The sequence below is a fragment of the Osmerus eperlanus genome, unplaced genomic scaffold, assembly GCF_963692335.1.
Source record: "Osmerus eperlanus unplaced genomic scaffold, fOsmEpe2.1 SCAFFOLD_719, whole genome shotgun sequence".
In the NCBI taxonomy this organism is placed as follows: Eukaryota; Metazoa; Chordata; class Actinopteri; order Osmeriformes; family Osmeridae; genus Osmerus; species Osmerus eperlanus.
This window is the reverse complement of record NW_026911336.1, coordinates 1-14,320: the sequence shown is the minus strand read 5'-3', so window position 1 is coordinate 14,320 and position 14,320 is coordinate 1. Positions and strand designations below refer to the sequence as shown.

General features: G+C 52.3%; 1 protein-coding gene across 1 annotated transcript; it reads left to right on the top strand.

The window, feature by feature from the left end:
* Positions 1 to 2,469: 2,469 nt before the first annotated feature.
* On the top strand, positions 2,470 to 14,132 carry LOC134015926 (leucine-rich PPR motif-containing protein, mitochondrial-like; the record flags this gene model as incomplete). The annotated part of the gene is made up of 8 exons (XM_062455414.1): positions 2,470 to 2,669; positions 6,358 to 6,482; positions 8,126 to 8,232; positions 11,331 to 11,399; positions 11,504 to 11,594; positions 12,543 to 12,685; positions 13,541 to 13,697; positions 13,912 to 14,132. Coding segments are annotated over exons 1-8 (1,107 nt in total), but the record flags the coding sequence as incomplete, so codon positions are not given.
* Between the last annotated feature and the right edge of the window lie 188 nt (positions 14,133 to 14,320).

Below are 14,320 nucleotides of genomic sequence, written 5' to 3'. Positions count from 1 at the left end.
CAGAGAACACCTTGCCCCAGCGAGCAGCCGCCCTCGAGGGCAGAGCCGACTGGGTCTGCCCCTAACGCTGGTGGTGGAATGGGCTGGGATGGGCTCGTGGAAATTAGAAGGATTAATGGCCTGTGTGATGTTTGTTTACCTGGATGGAGGATAGTGGGGGGATATAGGATGCTATCTGTCCATCAGAGAGTTTCCCTAGCCAGGCTATCAGCCTCGGCTGGCTGGGCTGATCTGCAGGCTTGGGCTCCATTTGTTCCCATCACATCCAGACCAGTGGCCATGCTGATTAGCCGTGCTGTCAGGGAAGGGAAGAGAGGAGGAGATGATCTGTCGCGCCTCTCCCCGATATTCATGCTGATGCTTTCGCATCGCTAGCTGCCTAAAATCTCGCTCTGGCCATCTGCCTTACCAGGTTGCTAAGTTACATGGGGTAGCTGGCTAACAGAGATGCTAGCTTACACTGAGTAGTTGGATAACAGGTCGCTAACAAGCTAACAGGTTATCATCTTGGCTAGTCAGCTAATGAGCTTTTACATTTATGCTTGTAGCGCTAATCTATAGCGCTAGCCCTCAACACGGACTGTGATAACCAGGCAAGCTTACTTGCTTGTGTTTTTCCCTTCCTTGGCCTGTCACAGTGTTGTGGTGGTCTGGAGATGCAGGGATTCACCACCGTTGTCACACTGTCAGATGGGATTCAAATCCAAAACCCAGAGAGGAATAAAACATGCCAACTGTAAGAACTTGACAACCCAGGAGTCCAAAAACCACAACCAAGAAATAGCAAAAAAATAAAATAATAATTGGCAGCCACTTTCCCTCACCCCCCTATAACCTCTCTCCTTCCAAACTCCCCCTCGCTTTCCTCCCAGCCCTTACCCTCTCACACACGATCACAGCCCCACCTCCCTGCCCTCACCCCATCCCGGTTTCCCTTTTTACCTCATCAAATCTGTGACAGTCACAGAGCCTGTACCTGATTTGCATAACAACAGTGGGGAAATGAGTGGAGGGCGTGGAGATGGAGAGGCAGACTGGAATTTGGATGCCAAAGCACTCACCAGTGGCCCTGTGTGTGTGTGTGTGTGTGTGTGTGTGCCCGGTGTGTTTGTGACTGTGTGTGTGCCTTCCAGTGTCGATTAAGAGGTGTAATAGCCAGGGAACTCGCCTGCCAGGGGCATTGTTGATGGATCTGAATGCCTCCCACACCTGGGTGTGCTGCTCGGCTAGCTGGCTGGCCCTGCTCTGGTACGGGAGAGTCAGCCCCACACGCAGCAGGAGAGAGGGGCAGTTTGAGCACATGCAACTCCAGTGAAGCTGGAAGTTGCATGCCAGCAGTTATCAGGGCCAAAGCAAATGATAGTAAGCTTTGTTGTTGTCAATATTGTAGTACTCTCTTTCCGTGTTTTGTGGGTGTGTGTAGATTCTGCGGTGTGTGTAAATGTGGGTTCTACGTGGTGCGGTTGAATGCTTTGTTGCTCCCTCTCTCCCTCTATCTCTCCCTCTCTCTCTCCCTCTATCTCACCCTCTATCTCTCCCTCTATCTCACACTCTCCCTCTATCTCACACTCTCTCCCTCCCTCGCTCTCTCTCTCTCTCTCTCCCTATCTCTCTCTGCGTCGGGCCAGGCTGCGATGATTAGTATCGCGGGTGCAAACAGACCCTATCGGTATCAGCCCATTAGCTGGCCTTTAAACACAGTGTAAACACATCTTAATTATCTGGCCCTGCGACAGAGCAGCTGCCTCTGCCTGCTCTCCATCTCCCTCAGCCAGATGGGAGCCCGGCCCGCTAAAAAGCACCCATTACGGGGCCGTGTGGCGCCCGTGCCCGCCGCCAGGGCATGGCGATGGGCACGGCGGGCACCCAGCGCATACCTATAATTTACCCTCCACGCTTTCCACACGGACACGACAAAAAACGGCCCCTATTGTGGGGCCCCGGTAATTGTAGTCTCGTTTAGAAATGCAAGTAGCAATTAGCTGGGAATTGGCATTATACGGCCAGATTCGCATCCCTGCTGGGTGCAAAATGCTGTTTTAATAGCAGTTTGTTTTCCCCACATGAAATTATCTAAGGGGCCTTTTATCACATTCACACACCCTTCTCTCTCTTTCTCCTTCTAATCCCCTCTTCTCTCTCTCTCCCTCTTTCCCTCCTTGCTCTTTCTCTCACTTGTTCTCTCCCTCCCTCTCTCTCTCATTTGGGAGAATGGATACTAGGCTCAAAAAACTCTCCCAAACTGCCACATAAGAGTGTAGCCCTTAGGATAAGGATTGTCTTTTGTGCAAAGATATCACAGTTGGCTGTGCATCCTACGCCGTATCGTTCCCTAACCCTCATACTCATGTGGGGATTCCAGAGACGAGAGGGGGTATAACCGGCCTAGAGTTTGTAAATGTATTGTCCCTTTCGAACATCTTCAACTTTATCCTCCCCTCCCTCTCCCTCTCCTCCGTTGCAGAGGCGGTAGACATGCTGAAGGAGATGAAGGAGATGGAAGTGGCCATCACAGACACCACCGTCACCTTGATGTTCCACGTCCTTAACGCCACCAAGGAGAAAGGCCCCGACGTGGTCAGGAGACTCCAGGACACCATCTTCGCTCTGGGATTGGCCAAGCCCTCTGCCAACCTCTGCTCCCCTCTCATTTCCGCCTACCTGCAGAGGTGAGAACATACAAGACTGTGTACACACACAACATTTAGTAATTCAGCAGACGCTCTTATCCCCCCCCCCCGACTCTGCGTCCTTATTGGCCCTGGGATCGGTGCCAGCCCGCCTTCTACAGTTTGTCCCGACGATCATGACCAGAGGTGCATTCTGGGTCAGCGCCTCAGACAGAGAGAGGATTTGGACACGGCCTGGGAGGGGCTGGGTGTGGGGGTAACATGGTTGGGGTTGGGGGGGGGGGGTCACAGGACTGCTTTGTGCTTGTTTGTGTGCGGAGATCAACCAGCAGCTGCTGCCCCCCCTAACCATGACCTCCCTCTCCCTCATTTCCATAAAGCAGAGTCCTGCTAGCATTACCGGCGATGGCTATCAATGCCTTCTCGCTAAAACGCTAATATGCAAATAGGCTTCTCTGAGCGTTGGCCTCACGGCCCCTATAGCCCCGCCCCCTGGGCCTCTATTCAGGTCTATTTGTCAGAACGGCTTTTAAGTAGATCATCTCATTTGCATGTTAATTATGTACCGAGCACTAATTGCTGGACTTGCCACAGCCGTGCAGTGCTCTGCAAGAAGGCCCCCCCCCCCCCCACCTACACAAACACCCCGACTCACACGCACACCCCTGACCCTTAATGTACCCCTACATGCAGGGGGAGAGAAAGGGGGGCCAACTGTGCACCTTCACACAGTTTGTTTTCACACACACTGCGTGCCCCCCTGGGGTTGTTTGTTTTGCTGTCAGTCACGGCTCCACAAACACAGCGACCAGGTTCGCACGTTAATTGCTGCCGTCTCTGAGATTAGCTTGGTAATTTCCCCCCCCAGGTTCATTAGCAGCTATGAAAACAAAGGAAGAGATCTCTCTCTCTCTCTGTCTCTCTGTCTCTCTCCCTCCTTCTCTCCTCCTCTGTAGTTGGTAGATTGTCTTTTTTTTTTTTACTGTAACCATCGAGCGTGTAAAAAGGAAAGGTAGAGAAAAGCCACCATTACCCGTCTGTCAGGGTAGCGGGGGCTTCTGAAGAGAGTCAGGTTTCTCTTTCTATTCACGTTTCGTTCCCCTCTTTTTTTTAACGTCATCTTTCATTTTTAATCGCTCTACTTATCCGTCCAAATATCCCCCCCCCTTCTTCCCTCTCACCCCTCCTCTCTCTTCTCCTCCCTTTCTCCGTCACATCCCCTTCCCGCACCCACTGTTCTCTCCGTCATTCAGCGTCGGCGTCTTCCGCGGCGCGAGGACAAAGCGCCGTGTCACTCTCCCGCCACTGTCTCATCACTGTGTCAGCAGTAATGACTTAATGAACACTTCTCCCCCAGATTAGCGCTGACAGCCCGTCAGCGCGTTCCTACCGTTAGCCTGGGCTCAGCCCCGCGCTGCAGAGAAAGGCTATCCGCTAGGCTAACCGCTAGGCTAACCGCCTCTCAGGAGTTATAGCCACGATTAACGCCCCGGATGCTAATGAGCCTAACAAAGGGAGGATGGCAGGAGCTGTTCTTGTGCAGTGAGAAAGAGAGGAGGGGATCAGATGAATAGACAGACCGTGAAGAGGAGGAGGAGGAAGAGAGCTGTCAGCAGACTGCTGTTTGGAGATGGAGAGCAGCGCAGGAAGAACTCCGCAGAAGAACTCCCACTCCCTAGCGATCTATTCTTCCGACGTAGACTAGTGTGGGACAGATAAATAGGCTACCTCAAGTGAGGAGACAGAATGGAGCAAGCTGCATTTCGTGTGTGTGTGCGCTCGCACAGGCTCGTGACAACCTGACACTCAGCGAGCTAGAAATGTCATGATTGGCGCGCTCACATTCACACAGATCCTTAGATCCAGACCTCTTTCCTGAGGGACAGTGGTGTGATAACAGGTCTTCCAGTCTGCAGGGAACAAAAGAGGGGAGAGGGGCGAGGAAGAAGGGAATGAAATGAAATGAGCTTTCTTGTCTAATCCTTCAGGTTCTTTGGGTAAAGCACTTGCCTCTTCTTTTTTTGGTCTATCTCCTTCTTTCACAACTTAATTGGTTGGAAAGTGCTTGACATGCAAAGTTGGTGACATTAACGGAGGGTTGGGTGTGGGGGGGGGAACGACGTGTTTGAGGAAATCGTAACGCAAGTGACAGCTAAATTGTACCTAGGGGAAATTATGAAGCCTTCAACATGGTTAGTTCCACTCTGGAGGGGAAGAGGGGGCATAATTGCGATGCCGGTCGCTTTTCCTCAACTGACGGGGGGGGGGGGGGGGGGGTTCTTTCCCCCGTAAGAAGGGGTCTAGTGAGGTTGGAGGAGTGGGATGATCGGAATGGATGGAGGTAGAGAGGTTTAAACCATCAGTCAGCTATTCAGACCTGGTTTTCTGGCTCAGGACACACAGAGAATCACAGTGCTTCGTTCCAGAGGCGGTCTGCTCTTGTGGTGCACACACCTGCTACTACAAGAGCCAACGTCCACAGGATTCATTTCCAGGAAAGTTTCTCTCCAAAGCAAAAGCTTTTTTTTTGTGTGTGTTTTTATTTTTATTTTTGCTAAAGCCAAAAATGCTTCCCCCCCCACACACACACACAAACACCCCCCAGCACCCACTACGCACAAACACAACTGAATCTCTAAATTTCTCTCCTCTGTTGCTGTTACTGTCACTCGCCCCTGAGTGCTGTTCAATCAGGAGCTGCTGGTTGAATTGGCTCTTGACTCTCCCGGTTGATGAATAATGTTGTGCCTCTTCATTTCAATTAGAAGCGATTGCCTGAGAGTCCAGTTGACGTTCCCGACTCAATCACTCATCCTGTGTGTGTGGTGCCCTCCCTCCCTCCTCCATCCTCCCTTTCCACCCCTCCACCCCCCTCTCACCGCCTTGTTGAGGCCCCCACAGCAAGGTCACGCTTTCATATTTTTCACGTGTAGGGTGGGTTTAGACATGGTTCTGGGCCCCAACTATATAATCTCAACAGTTTAAAACACTTCAGAAATTACACCTGCTACCACCCCCACCCCGCCACACACACACACCCCTCCCGCTCGCTTTCCTGACCCCCCCCCCCCCCCCCCCGCCACAGCCCCCCTCACCTCAGCCTCCAAGCCGAGCCCCTATCTGCTTTGACCTCTGTTTGATTGGCATGGTAATAAGCCAATCAGCGCATTGACGGAGGCACAGTAACAATAGAAGGTTTGGAGTGGTTTTCCCCCCGACGCCCCGTTCTCTCTCAATCTCTTATCTCTCCATCTGACCTCCTGTCAAGAGGAAGGGAGGAGGAGGAACGGGGGGGGGGCACATTTTGTTGCCATGTTCCTTTAATTCCGCAGCTGGGGGGAGAAGTCAGCGAGGAAGGGGTGAGGTCAGCGAGGAAGGGGTGAGGCCCGGGAAACTGACAGAATTGAGATACAAGCAAGAGGCTAAAGATCAGTAGAGGTCATCTCTCCTTTTTCTCTCCAGTCATTAGCCGTGCCAGACAGGTGTGTGTGTGTGTGTGAGAGTGGGTGTGTGTGGGTGGCTCTTGTATAAGAACTCATCTCCTGCTCCATCTGTCATAGATGAAAAGATCCCCTTTGTTGCTGCAGGTCCCAGTGTTCTGTATGGGAAGGTCAAAGGTCAAGGCTTGGAATAGACTTGTCTGTGGCTCCATAGAGCTGGACATGTTTAATTGTAACGTTCTGACGGCCTTTTTCCCTCTTTTTGTGTGTGTCCGTGTGTGTCTCAGTAAGGACCTGTCTGGGGCCCTGGATGCTGCCACAGAGTGTCAGAAGCAGTACGGTCAGCTTCCTCGTATCCATGACATCATCGTCGCCCTGGTGGAGACGGGAGACACCGAGCAGCTGCAGAAAGGTGCCTCCTCCATCTCTCCTCATCCATCTCTCCTCATCCCTCTCTCCTCATCCCTCTCCATCTCTCCTCATCCATCTCTCCTCATCCCTCTCCATCTCTCCTCATCCATCTCTCCTCATCCCCCTCCATCTCTCCTCATCCATCTCTCCTCATCCCCCTCCATCTCTCCTCATCCATCTCTCCTCATCCTCTCCATCTCTCCTCATCCATCTCTCCTCATCCCTCTCCATCTCTCCTCATCCATCTCTCCTCATCCCTCTCCATCTCTCCTCATCCATCTCTCCTCATCCCTCTCCATCTCTCCTCATCCCTCTTCATCTCTCCTCATCCATCTCTCCTCATCCCTCTCCATCTCTCCTCATCCCTCCATCTCTCCACATCCCCCTCCATCTCTCCTCATCCATCCCTCTACCCACCCTCTCCCAGGGTGTGGAGGGTCTTTGAAGAGCGCATGAAGAGTTGTCAGTGCGTTACGTCATATGAGTGCCTGTGTGTGTGTGTGTGTGTGTGTACGCACACACGTGTGAGAAGCAGTGATGGAGTGATGAGCCACTGGGGCCTTTGGCTTCGCTGGTCAGCCATCCCCTGCCACCCCCTGTGGTGATCTTTATTAAAGAGCGCGCTGCTCAGAGCAGGGGCCCGGGGCCACTCTGAAGGACGGAGCTCCGATCATGAATTTAATAGTGTGGCGCTCTCGACACGAGGGCGGCCGCAGGGTTAACTCTGCCTCGCGTTGGGGGGCGAGTGGGTGTGGAGTGTTGGGGAGGCGAGGACCTCTGCGTGTGTCGAGCACCACTCCAAACACACACACACACACACACACCCACACACATAGCATACCCCGCCCTCCACTCTCACCCCTGAGAGGGGCATTGCCACAAGGGGGGTCAAGCCTATGATGCCCTCTTTAGGTGGAAACGTCCCCCTATTTAAAAACACACTCCTCCTCTGCTCTAGTCTGGGATCTCTGTACCTAAAAACACACACTGCTGGCTCTGAATCAGCTTACCCGCTCCACACACTCATCTCTGCATATCAGGTTCAGGCCAGATGTAGAGGTTGGAGCACACACACACACACACACACACACAAAACTCACACACACAAAGATCAGCAGTACACTTACACATGCGACCAAACACACGAAACCGACAATTATCCCCAGACAAGCACACACACACACACACACTAAAGTCCTTCTGTGTGTGTGTGTGTGTGTGTGTGTGTGCAGATGAGCTCCCACCTGGCTCCACCTGGCCAGAGCCTGATAGGATTGAGAGCTGGAAGTGCTGACGGACGCTCTTTGAGAAGTTCAGGGCTCAGAAAGCCAGGTGGCTTAGCTGTTCAATAGGGAGTGGAAGAATGCAGAAGGAGAGAGAGCGAACATGTGTGTGTGCATATCTTCCCATGTGCGTGTTTGTGCCTGTAACTTGTGTGTTTCATTCTGTTCCCCCACTTTCACACCCTCCCTTCATGTCTCTTTCTCGCTCTCTCTCTCTCTCCCTCTCTCCCTCTCTCCCTCTCTCTCTCTCTCTCTCTCTCTCTCTCTCTCTCTCTCTCTCTCTCTCTCTCTCTCTCTCTCTCTCTCTCTCTCTCTCTCTCTCTCTCTCTCTCTCTCTCTCTCTCTCTCTCTCTCTCTCCAGCCATGGACTTTGTGAGCCAGGAGCGTGGTGAGATGACAATGCTGTACGACCTGTTCTTCGGCTTCATGCAGACTGGACGCTACCGCGAGGCCCGCAAAATCATCGAGGTGGGACCAGTGAGACACATTGTGACGGCCCGGCTATGAAAGGCTTTAATTACAACACAGTAATAACTTTCACCACCGAATGAGATCGGGCCTAAATCTGAACTAATTCCATTCAGAGGAATACAATGGGCCATGCTACCAAGTGGGACTGGTGTGTGTGTAAGTGTGTGTAAGTGTGTTTGTGTGCGCTACACATCTGTATGTGTGTGTGTGAGTTAGGGTTTGTGTGAGGTAGATGTGACGTGTAACGGTTCTAGAAGAGGAGGCCAAGTTGCAGGAGAGAGTTGAAGTGGCGCAGTGTGTGTATTTCAGGGAGGGGTTTGGTCACAGGGGTGGTCTCTCTGGTCTAGACTGGGATGGTCTCTTTGGACTGGATGGTATCTCTCAGTGGAGAGGGTCTCTGTGGACTGGACGGGATCTCCCAGTGGAGAGCTCCCAACATGCGCCGTTACTAAGACACAAGTCGTTTTCCATGTCTTTTGTTCTGTGCCCGCACTCTTCTGCCTCCACTTTCAGCCAGCTCCCCTGACACACACACACACACACAACCCAGAAGTGTGCTCCTCCGCAGTGAAACACTGTTCTGAACTAAACCATTCAGATGTTTAATTACCCAAGCATTCTAATCTCTGGTCTGAATTCCCAGTCCACCTGGAGATGACTGGCTGGATGCACGCTGGCGGAGGGATGGATTAGTGCTGAGGCCTGTGTGTTTCTGCTTGTGTGTGTTTCTGCCTGTGTGTGTTTCTGCCTGGGTGTGTTTCTGCCTGTGTGTGTTTCTGCCTGTGTGTGTTTCTGTCTGTGTGTTTTGCCTGTGTGTGTTTCTGGACCACCTTTCCACATCGCCAGTCACTCCTCTCTTCCTATTTCTATGAAAGTCAGGATAGTTTCAGCTGTTGTCGTGTCTCCAAAGCCCTCCAGCCAGCCTCGACGTCACAGACGCTTCACTGTGGTGGCCGATGTTAAGATGCCTGTTCAGACCACAGGAAGCGCTGTCATTCAGTTCTTTATCTGGGCCCTATCTTTTCTTTCTCTCTATATCTATCTGAATGAGGAGTGATAATATGGATCAACCCTGTGTTTCACACAGGAGATCAGGAGTTGTGGATGACCGGTAACACTCAGAGATTCTCAGCAGCTTGTGGGGACACACTCTGTCCTTGGATTTGGAGCTGTTATGATGGCTCCAAACCCTCTTAAGTGTCGACACGCTGTTTATTTCGGACGTGAATATCCCCGTCACAATGGGACTTAAAGGGTTGCGGGCGTCCCTGAGTGACATCCTGACCTAAGCGTGGGAGGGCTTACCGCGCTTGGAGGCTTGGTGTTTAGTGAGTATTGTAGTCTCATCCCCAACCCAAGCGCTCTTGAATTGGAAAAGCCTACTGCTAAAGTGAGGGATGGAGAATTAGAACTGTGTGCGCCTGATGGAGGTTGTGTGTGTGTGTGTGTGTGTGTGTGTGTGTGTGTGTGTGTGTGTGTGTGTGTGTGTGGTGTAGAAGGTCACTGTAGCCAAACAAGCTCTCAGTCTTTCACCAAAGGGACCCACTGATTATCTCAGTCAATCTGGGTGAGGCCAGATGAGGTCACTGATAACTGTCATCTATCTCTGTACAGCTCTCACACACACACACACACACACACCACCTCTACCTGTTCGTCTCTGAGTCTCGAGTGCCTTTAGCAGCAGGTTCATGTTTGGTATAATTGCGAGGTTATTAATTGCAGGTAATTAAATGAAATGCAAGAGAAATGTGGGCAAATTTCTGAAATGGTCCAGGTTAGGTGGTATTGTTGAGGGGTGGGTGCCATTAGATAGGTGTGTGTGTGCGTGTGTGCGTGTGTGCGCGTGTGTGTGAGAGAGAGAGAGAGAGAGAGAGAGAGAGAGAGAGAGAGAGAGAGAGGAAGGTTTGGAGGGGTCAGGTAGCTGTGTCCGTGTAGGTAGCAGATCACATTTAAACATGTAGAATTGAGACAATGTAGGGAGGAACATGAGGACCATTTGAGTAGCCTTTTGTGTGTGGGTTTTTTTGTTGCGCTTGCTTGCTTGCGCGTGTGTGTTTGATACAAGGCTGTTTTGGCACTCAGGCCTTCAGACTGTCTAGTGAAAGAGGGCTGATTTGTGAAAGCTACAAAGCAGCAGGCAGGCATGAGATTGTCTTAATAATCTGACCTAGATGTCCTTTTGAGGACCGGAGAAGGCTGGAAGTGAAAAGGGAGAGTGTGTGAGTGTGTGGTTTGATCCCTGTGGGTTTAGCCTGTGCCCGGGAAGATTTGCCCCGGGGGGCTTAGATCCCTGGCCAGGGTTGGCGGTGGCTGCTGGGAGATTTAAGAAGCAAAGCATATACAAAAAAGAAGGAAAAAAAAAAAAGGATGTACCACTCTCTCGGTCTTACTTACTAAGGAGATTAGACGCCATGGAGAAGAGAACAAATTTTAATTTGTCCCTTTTGACTGGTTGTGTAAGAACATAATGCGCGAGGCCGGCAGGCTGGAGTGGAGGGGCCAGTGTGATATTGCTCCGGTAAAGGGCCCCTCGAGGGATTGAGACTGAGCAATCTCCATTCCCAGCCAGATTAAGGCAGTTGGAGATCTTGCTCGTCGCAGGATTACAGGAACGTGATCGCTCCGGGGGAGGGGCAACCAACTCCTAAAGATTGATGCAGCATCCTGATGAAATCCTGATCACTGCTAACCCCCCCCCCCCAACACACACACACACACACACCTCCCCAATCAGGCCAGATCCACACAAGCCTATATCCTATCCTCCATATCATAATGCCATATCTGCCATTAATACGTAACACTTAACCTAAAAGGCCCTTGTGATGTGTTGACAATGAATTATATTTGACCATGAATGCTTTCTCATCAGCACCACACTGTACTATCTCGCCTTTCCATGCCCCATCAATTTATGAGCTGCACTGAAAGACTGAAAGTTACATTTAGTTTGTGCGTTGTGTTGAATTTGGCGCTGGGGGTGAAGCATGGTGGTTGGAGTCAACCGAGTCTGTTACTAGGTGATTTAGCAGGAAGTGTTGTTACCAGATGACTTCCTGTGTAACTTCCTGTGTAACTTCCTGCTCCTCCAGACTCCTGGGCTCAGGGCTCGTCCCGGGAGGTTCCAGTGGTACGCCCAGAAATGCATCTCTGGCAAAAAAGTGAGACACATGCACTTACACATCGAACCCTGTACTACCACCTTCATCACACACACACACACACACACACACACACCAGTCTGATGTGTGTGTGTCTCCTCCAGATGGAGGCTCTGGAAAACATGGTGGACATGACCGCAAAGTTGTTTGAGTGTGACCGTGACGAGATGTACAGCTACATACTCCGACTCTGCAGTAAGTACACCTGGCATGACCCCATGACTAACAGCTCAACTCAGTTACCTGTCTGGAACCCCCGCCCCACCCACACCCAATCTAACCCTCTCCTCTGACCCTGGTGTAACCCCCTTAGCTTCAGTACTACCCAGAATAGTGAACAGGCTGGTCACTCCACACACACCTCAGGGGACTGTGTGTGTGTGTGTTTGTGTCTCAGTGTCTTGTCTTTCCGTGTACGCAGTCACATGTGTGCGTGCTGGATACCCATTGGGTGTTTCTGTGTGAGAGGTCAGGGTTAGACAGTGAGGGGCTGGCAGTGTGAGGGGTCAGGGTTAGACAGTGAGGGGGTGGCAGTGTGAGGGGTCAGGGTTAGACAGTGAGGGGGTGGCAGTGTGAGGGGTCAGGGTTAGACAGTGAGGGGGTGGCAGTGTGAGGGGTCAGGGTTAGACAGTGAGGGGGTGGCAGTGTGAGGGGTCAGGGTTAGACAGTGAGGGGGTGGCAGTGCGAGGGGTCAGGGTTAGACAGTGAGGGGGTGGCAGTGTGAGGGGTCAGGGTTAGACAGTGAGGGGGTGGCAGTGTGAGGGGTCAGGGTTAGACAGTGAGGGGGTGGCAGTGTGAGGGGTCAGGGTTAGACAGTGAGGGGGTGGCAGTGCGAGGGGTCAGGGTTAGACAGTGAGGGGGTGGCAGTGTGATTAGATTACATCGCTGATTGGAGGAATTGAGCTGTTTCTGTCCGAGTTAAAGCCCTCAGAGCACATCTGCGGCCTGTTAGAGTCCCAGTGTTTAAGTGTTCGTCTGATGACCAGATTAGACGCTCACGCAGACTGATTGCTCTCTCTCAGCACGCCACGCCTCTCCTGCCCCTTCTCTGCCCCCTTCTCTGCCCCCCTGTGAGTGCGTGTGGGCGCATGTTCTCTGGACGCACACTGATTACTGTCCTCTCTCTCTCTCTCTCCCCCCCAGGGGACACCAACGACTGGCGCAAGGCAGAGGCCACCTGGACCAAGATGCAGGAGGAGAACATCATCCCAAGGCCCCGGACCCTGCGCTTGCTGGCTGACATCCTCAAGACCAACGGCCAGGAGGTGCCCTTCCAGGTGCCTGAGGTAAATACCACTGGGTTCAATCTGGCCCTACGACATCTGTGTAGGAGCACTAAAGTCCTTCTGGGAGTATGAACATTGGAGCCCGGTTTGGATCAACCATGACCCTTGACCCAGTTGTTGTATGGTTGTAACCCCCCCTGTTCCTTACATGCAGTGGGATTTAGATTCCAGGCGGGTTGAGATGCATTTTGATCTGAGGGTGGGAATCACAACCACAGTGGTTGTGATTGACGCCGGACTCATTCGTGGTGGCTGAGTGCCGCTGTTCGGTCACGGTCTGCAAGCTCCTCTCCCAGCCTGGCCGTGTCTCAGAGCCCGGAACGTTCCACCCTCATGACTGCTCCCTCACCTCCTTACATCTTTAAAAGCATTCGCGGTGGAATAAATTATTCTCCATTTGGGTGGATGTGTGCTGGGGGGGGGGGGAGCCCCGGGGCTAGACGAGACAGGAAGTGAAGGCTTGTTGCCCGCGGAGATGACCCCGGTGACCTCACGGGCTCCAGAGTTGTCACCCCCTGCATCCTCCTCCTCTCTCGACTACCCCGGTCTAATTTGCCCCCAGCCAGCACAACTTAACCCCCTCCCCCGACGGCCATTAGGGTGACTGAACATCGCCCTAACACGCACTCTCCACATTACATACTGTCACACACACACACACACAAACACACACACACAGGAAGGCACGTACGAATTGCCAGGGACAGGCCTAGCACATTGCATGGTAATGGTGGAGGGCTGGTTAGCTTCTGTACAATGGTACAGTCCTGCAGGCCATGCCCTCCCATTAAAACATGCGGGCAGTATTGCTGTCGCCGTTGACTCTCGGCTGCTCATGCTTGTTTGTGTGTCCAGGTGTGGTACGAGCAGAGCCCGAAGGGAGAGGCCGGCCCTGAGGCTGAGGCTCAGGGGACGGAGGTCAGAGCTGCCAAGTCACCCAACATGCTCACTGACAACAGCAACGACCACAAGTTTCGCATTCTCACCCTGTGCAAGAAGGGCATGGCTAAAGGTAGGCAGATCAACGGCTTCTGGCAGGGAGATGCTGTTGGTTGATGAGGGAAGGAGGTCCGTCTCCCATTGGTCCATAAAACTCAAACTTGGATGCTTGTTGTCTTTGTTTTCTCTCTCTCTCTCCCCATCTCTCTGTCCCTCTCTTTGTCTCTCTCCGTCTTGCCCTTTCTCTCTCTCTGTCTCTGTCTGTCTCTGTCTGTCTCTCTCTCTAGAGGCCTATGGCGTGCTGAAGGACGCCGATGTGAATGGCGTGACTCTGGGCCCCGCCCACTACAACAGTCTGATCAAAGTCCTGCTAGCCGAGGGCAACATGGAGGACGCCATGGTGGTCAAAGACATGCAAGTTCCTGTCCGCTTCTCCTCTCAGTCTACTCTGCGTCCCCTCACCATCACTGCTCCACATCCAACCTTCCAGATCCCCTCTCATGAGAGGGTTAGGGGTCAGAGGGTGTTTCCCCCTTCCCTCCTCCACTGTTCTGCTTCCGCTGTCCTCGTACCGTCAGAGATGACCTTGCTGAGATGACCTTGCTGTAATTGTTTTGTTGAACCCTAACCTGCACTGCACATGAACAGCAGTTGAACATTCTAACTTACAATTCCAATTGCAGATTAATTTAGGTT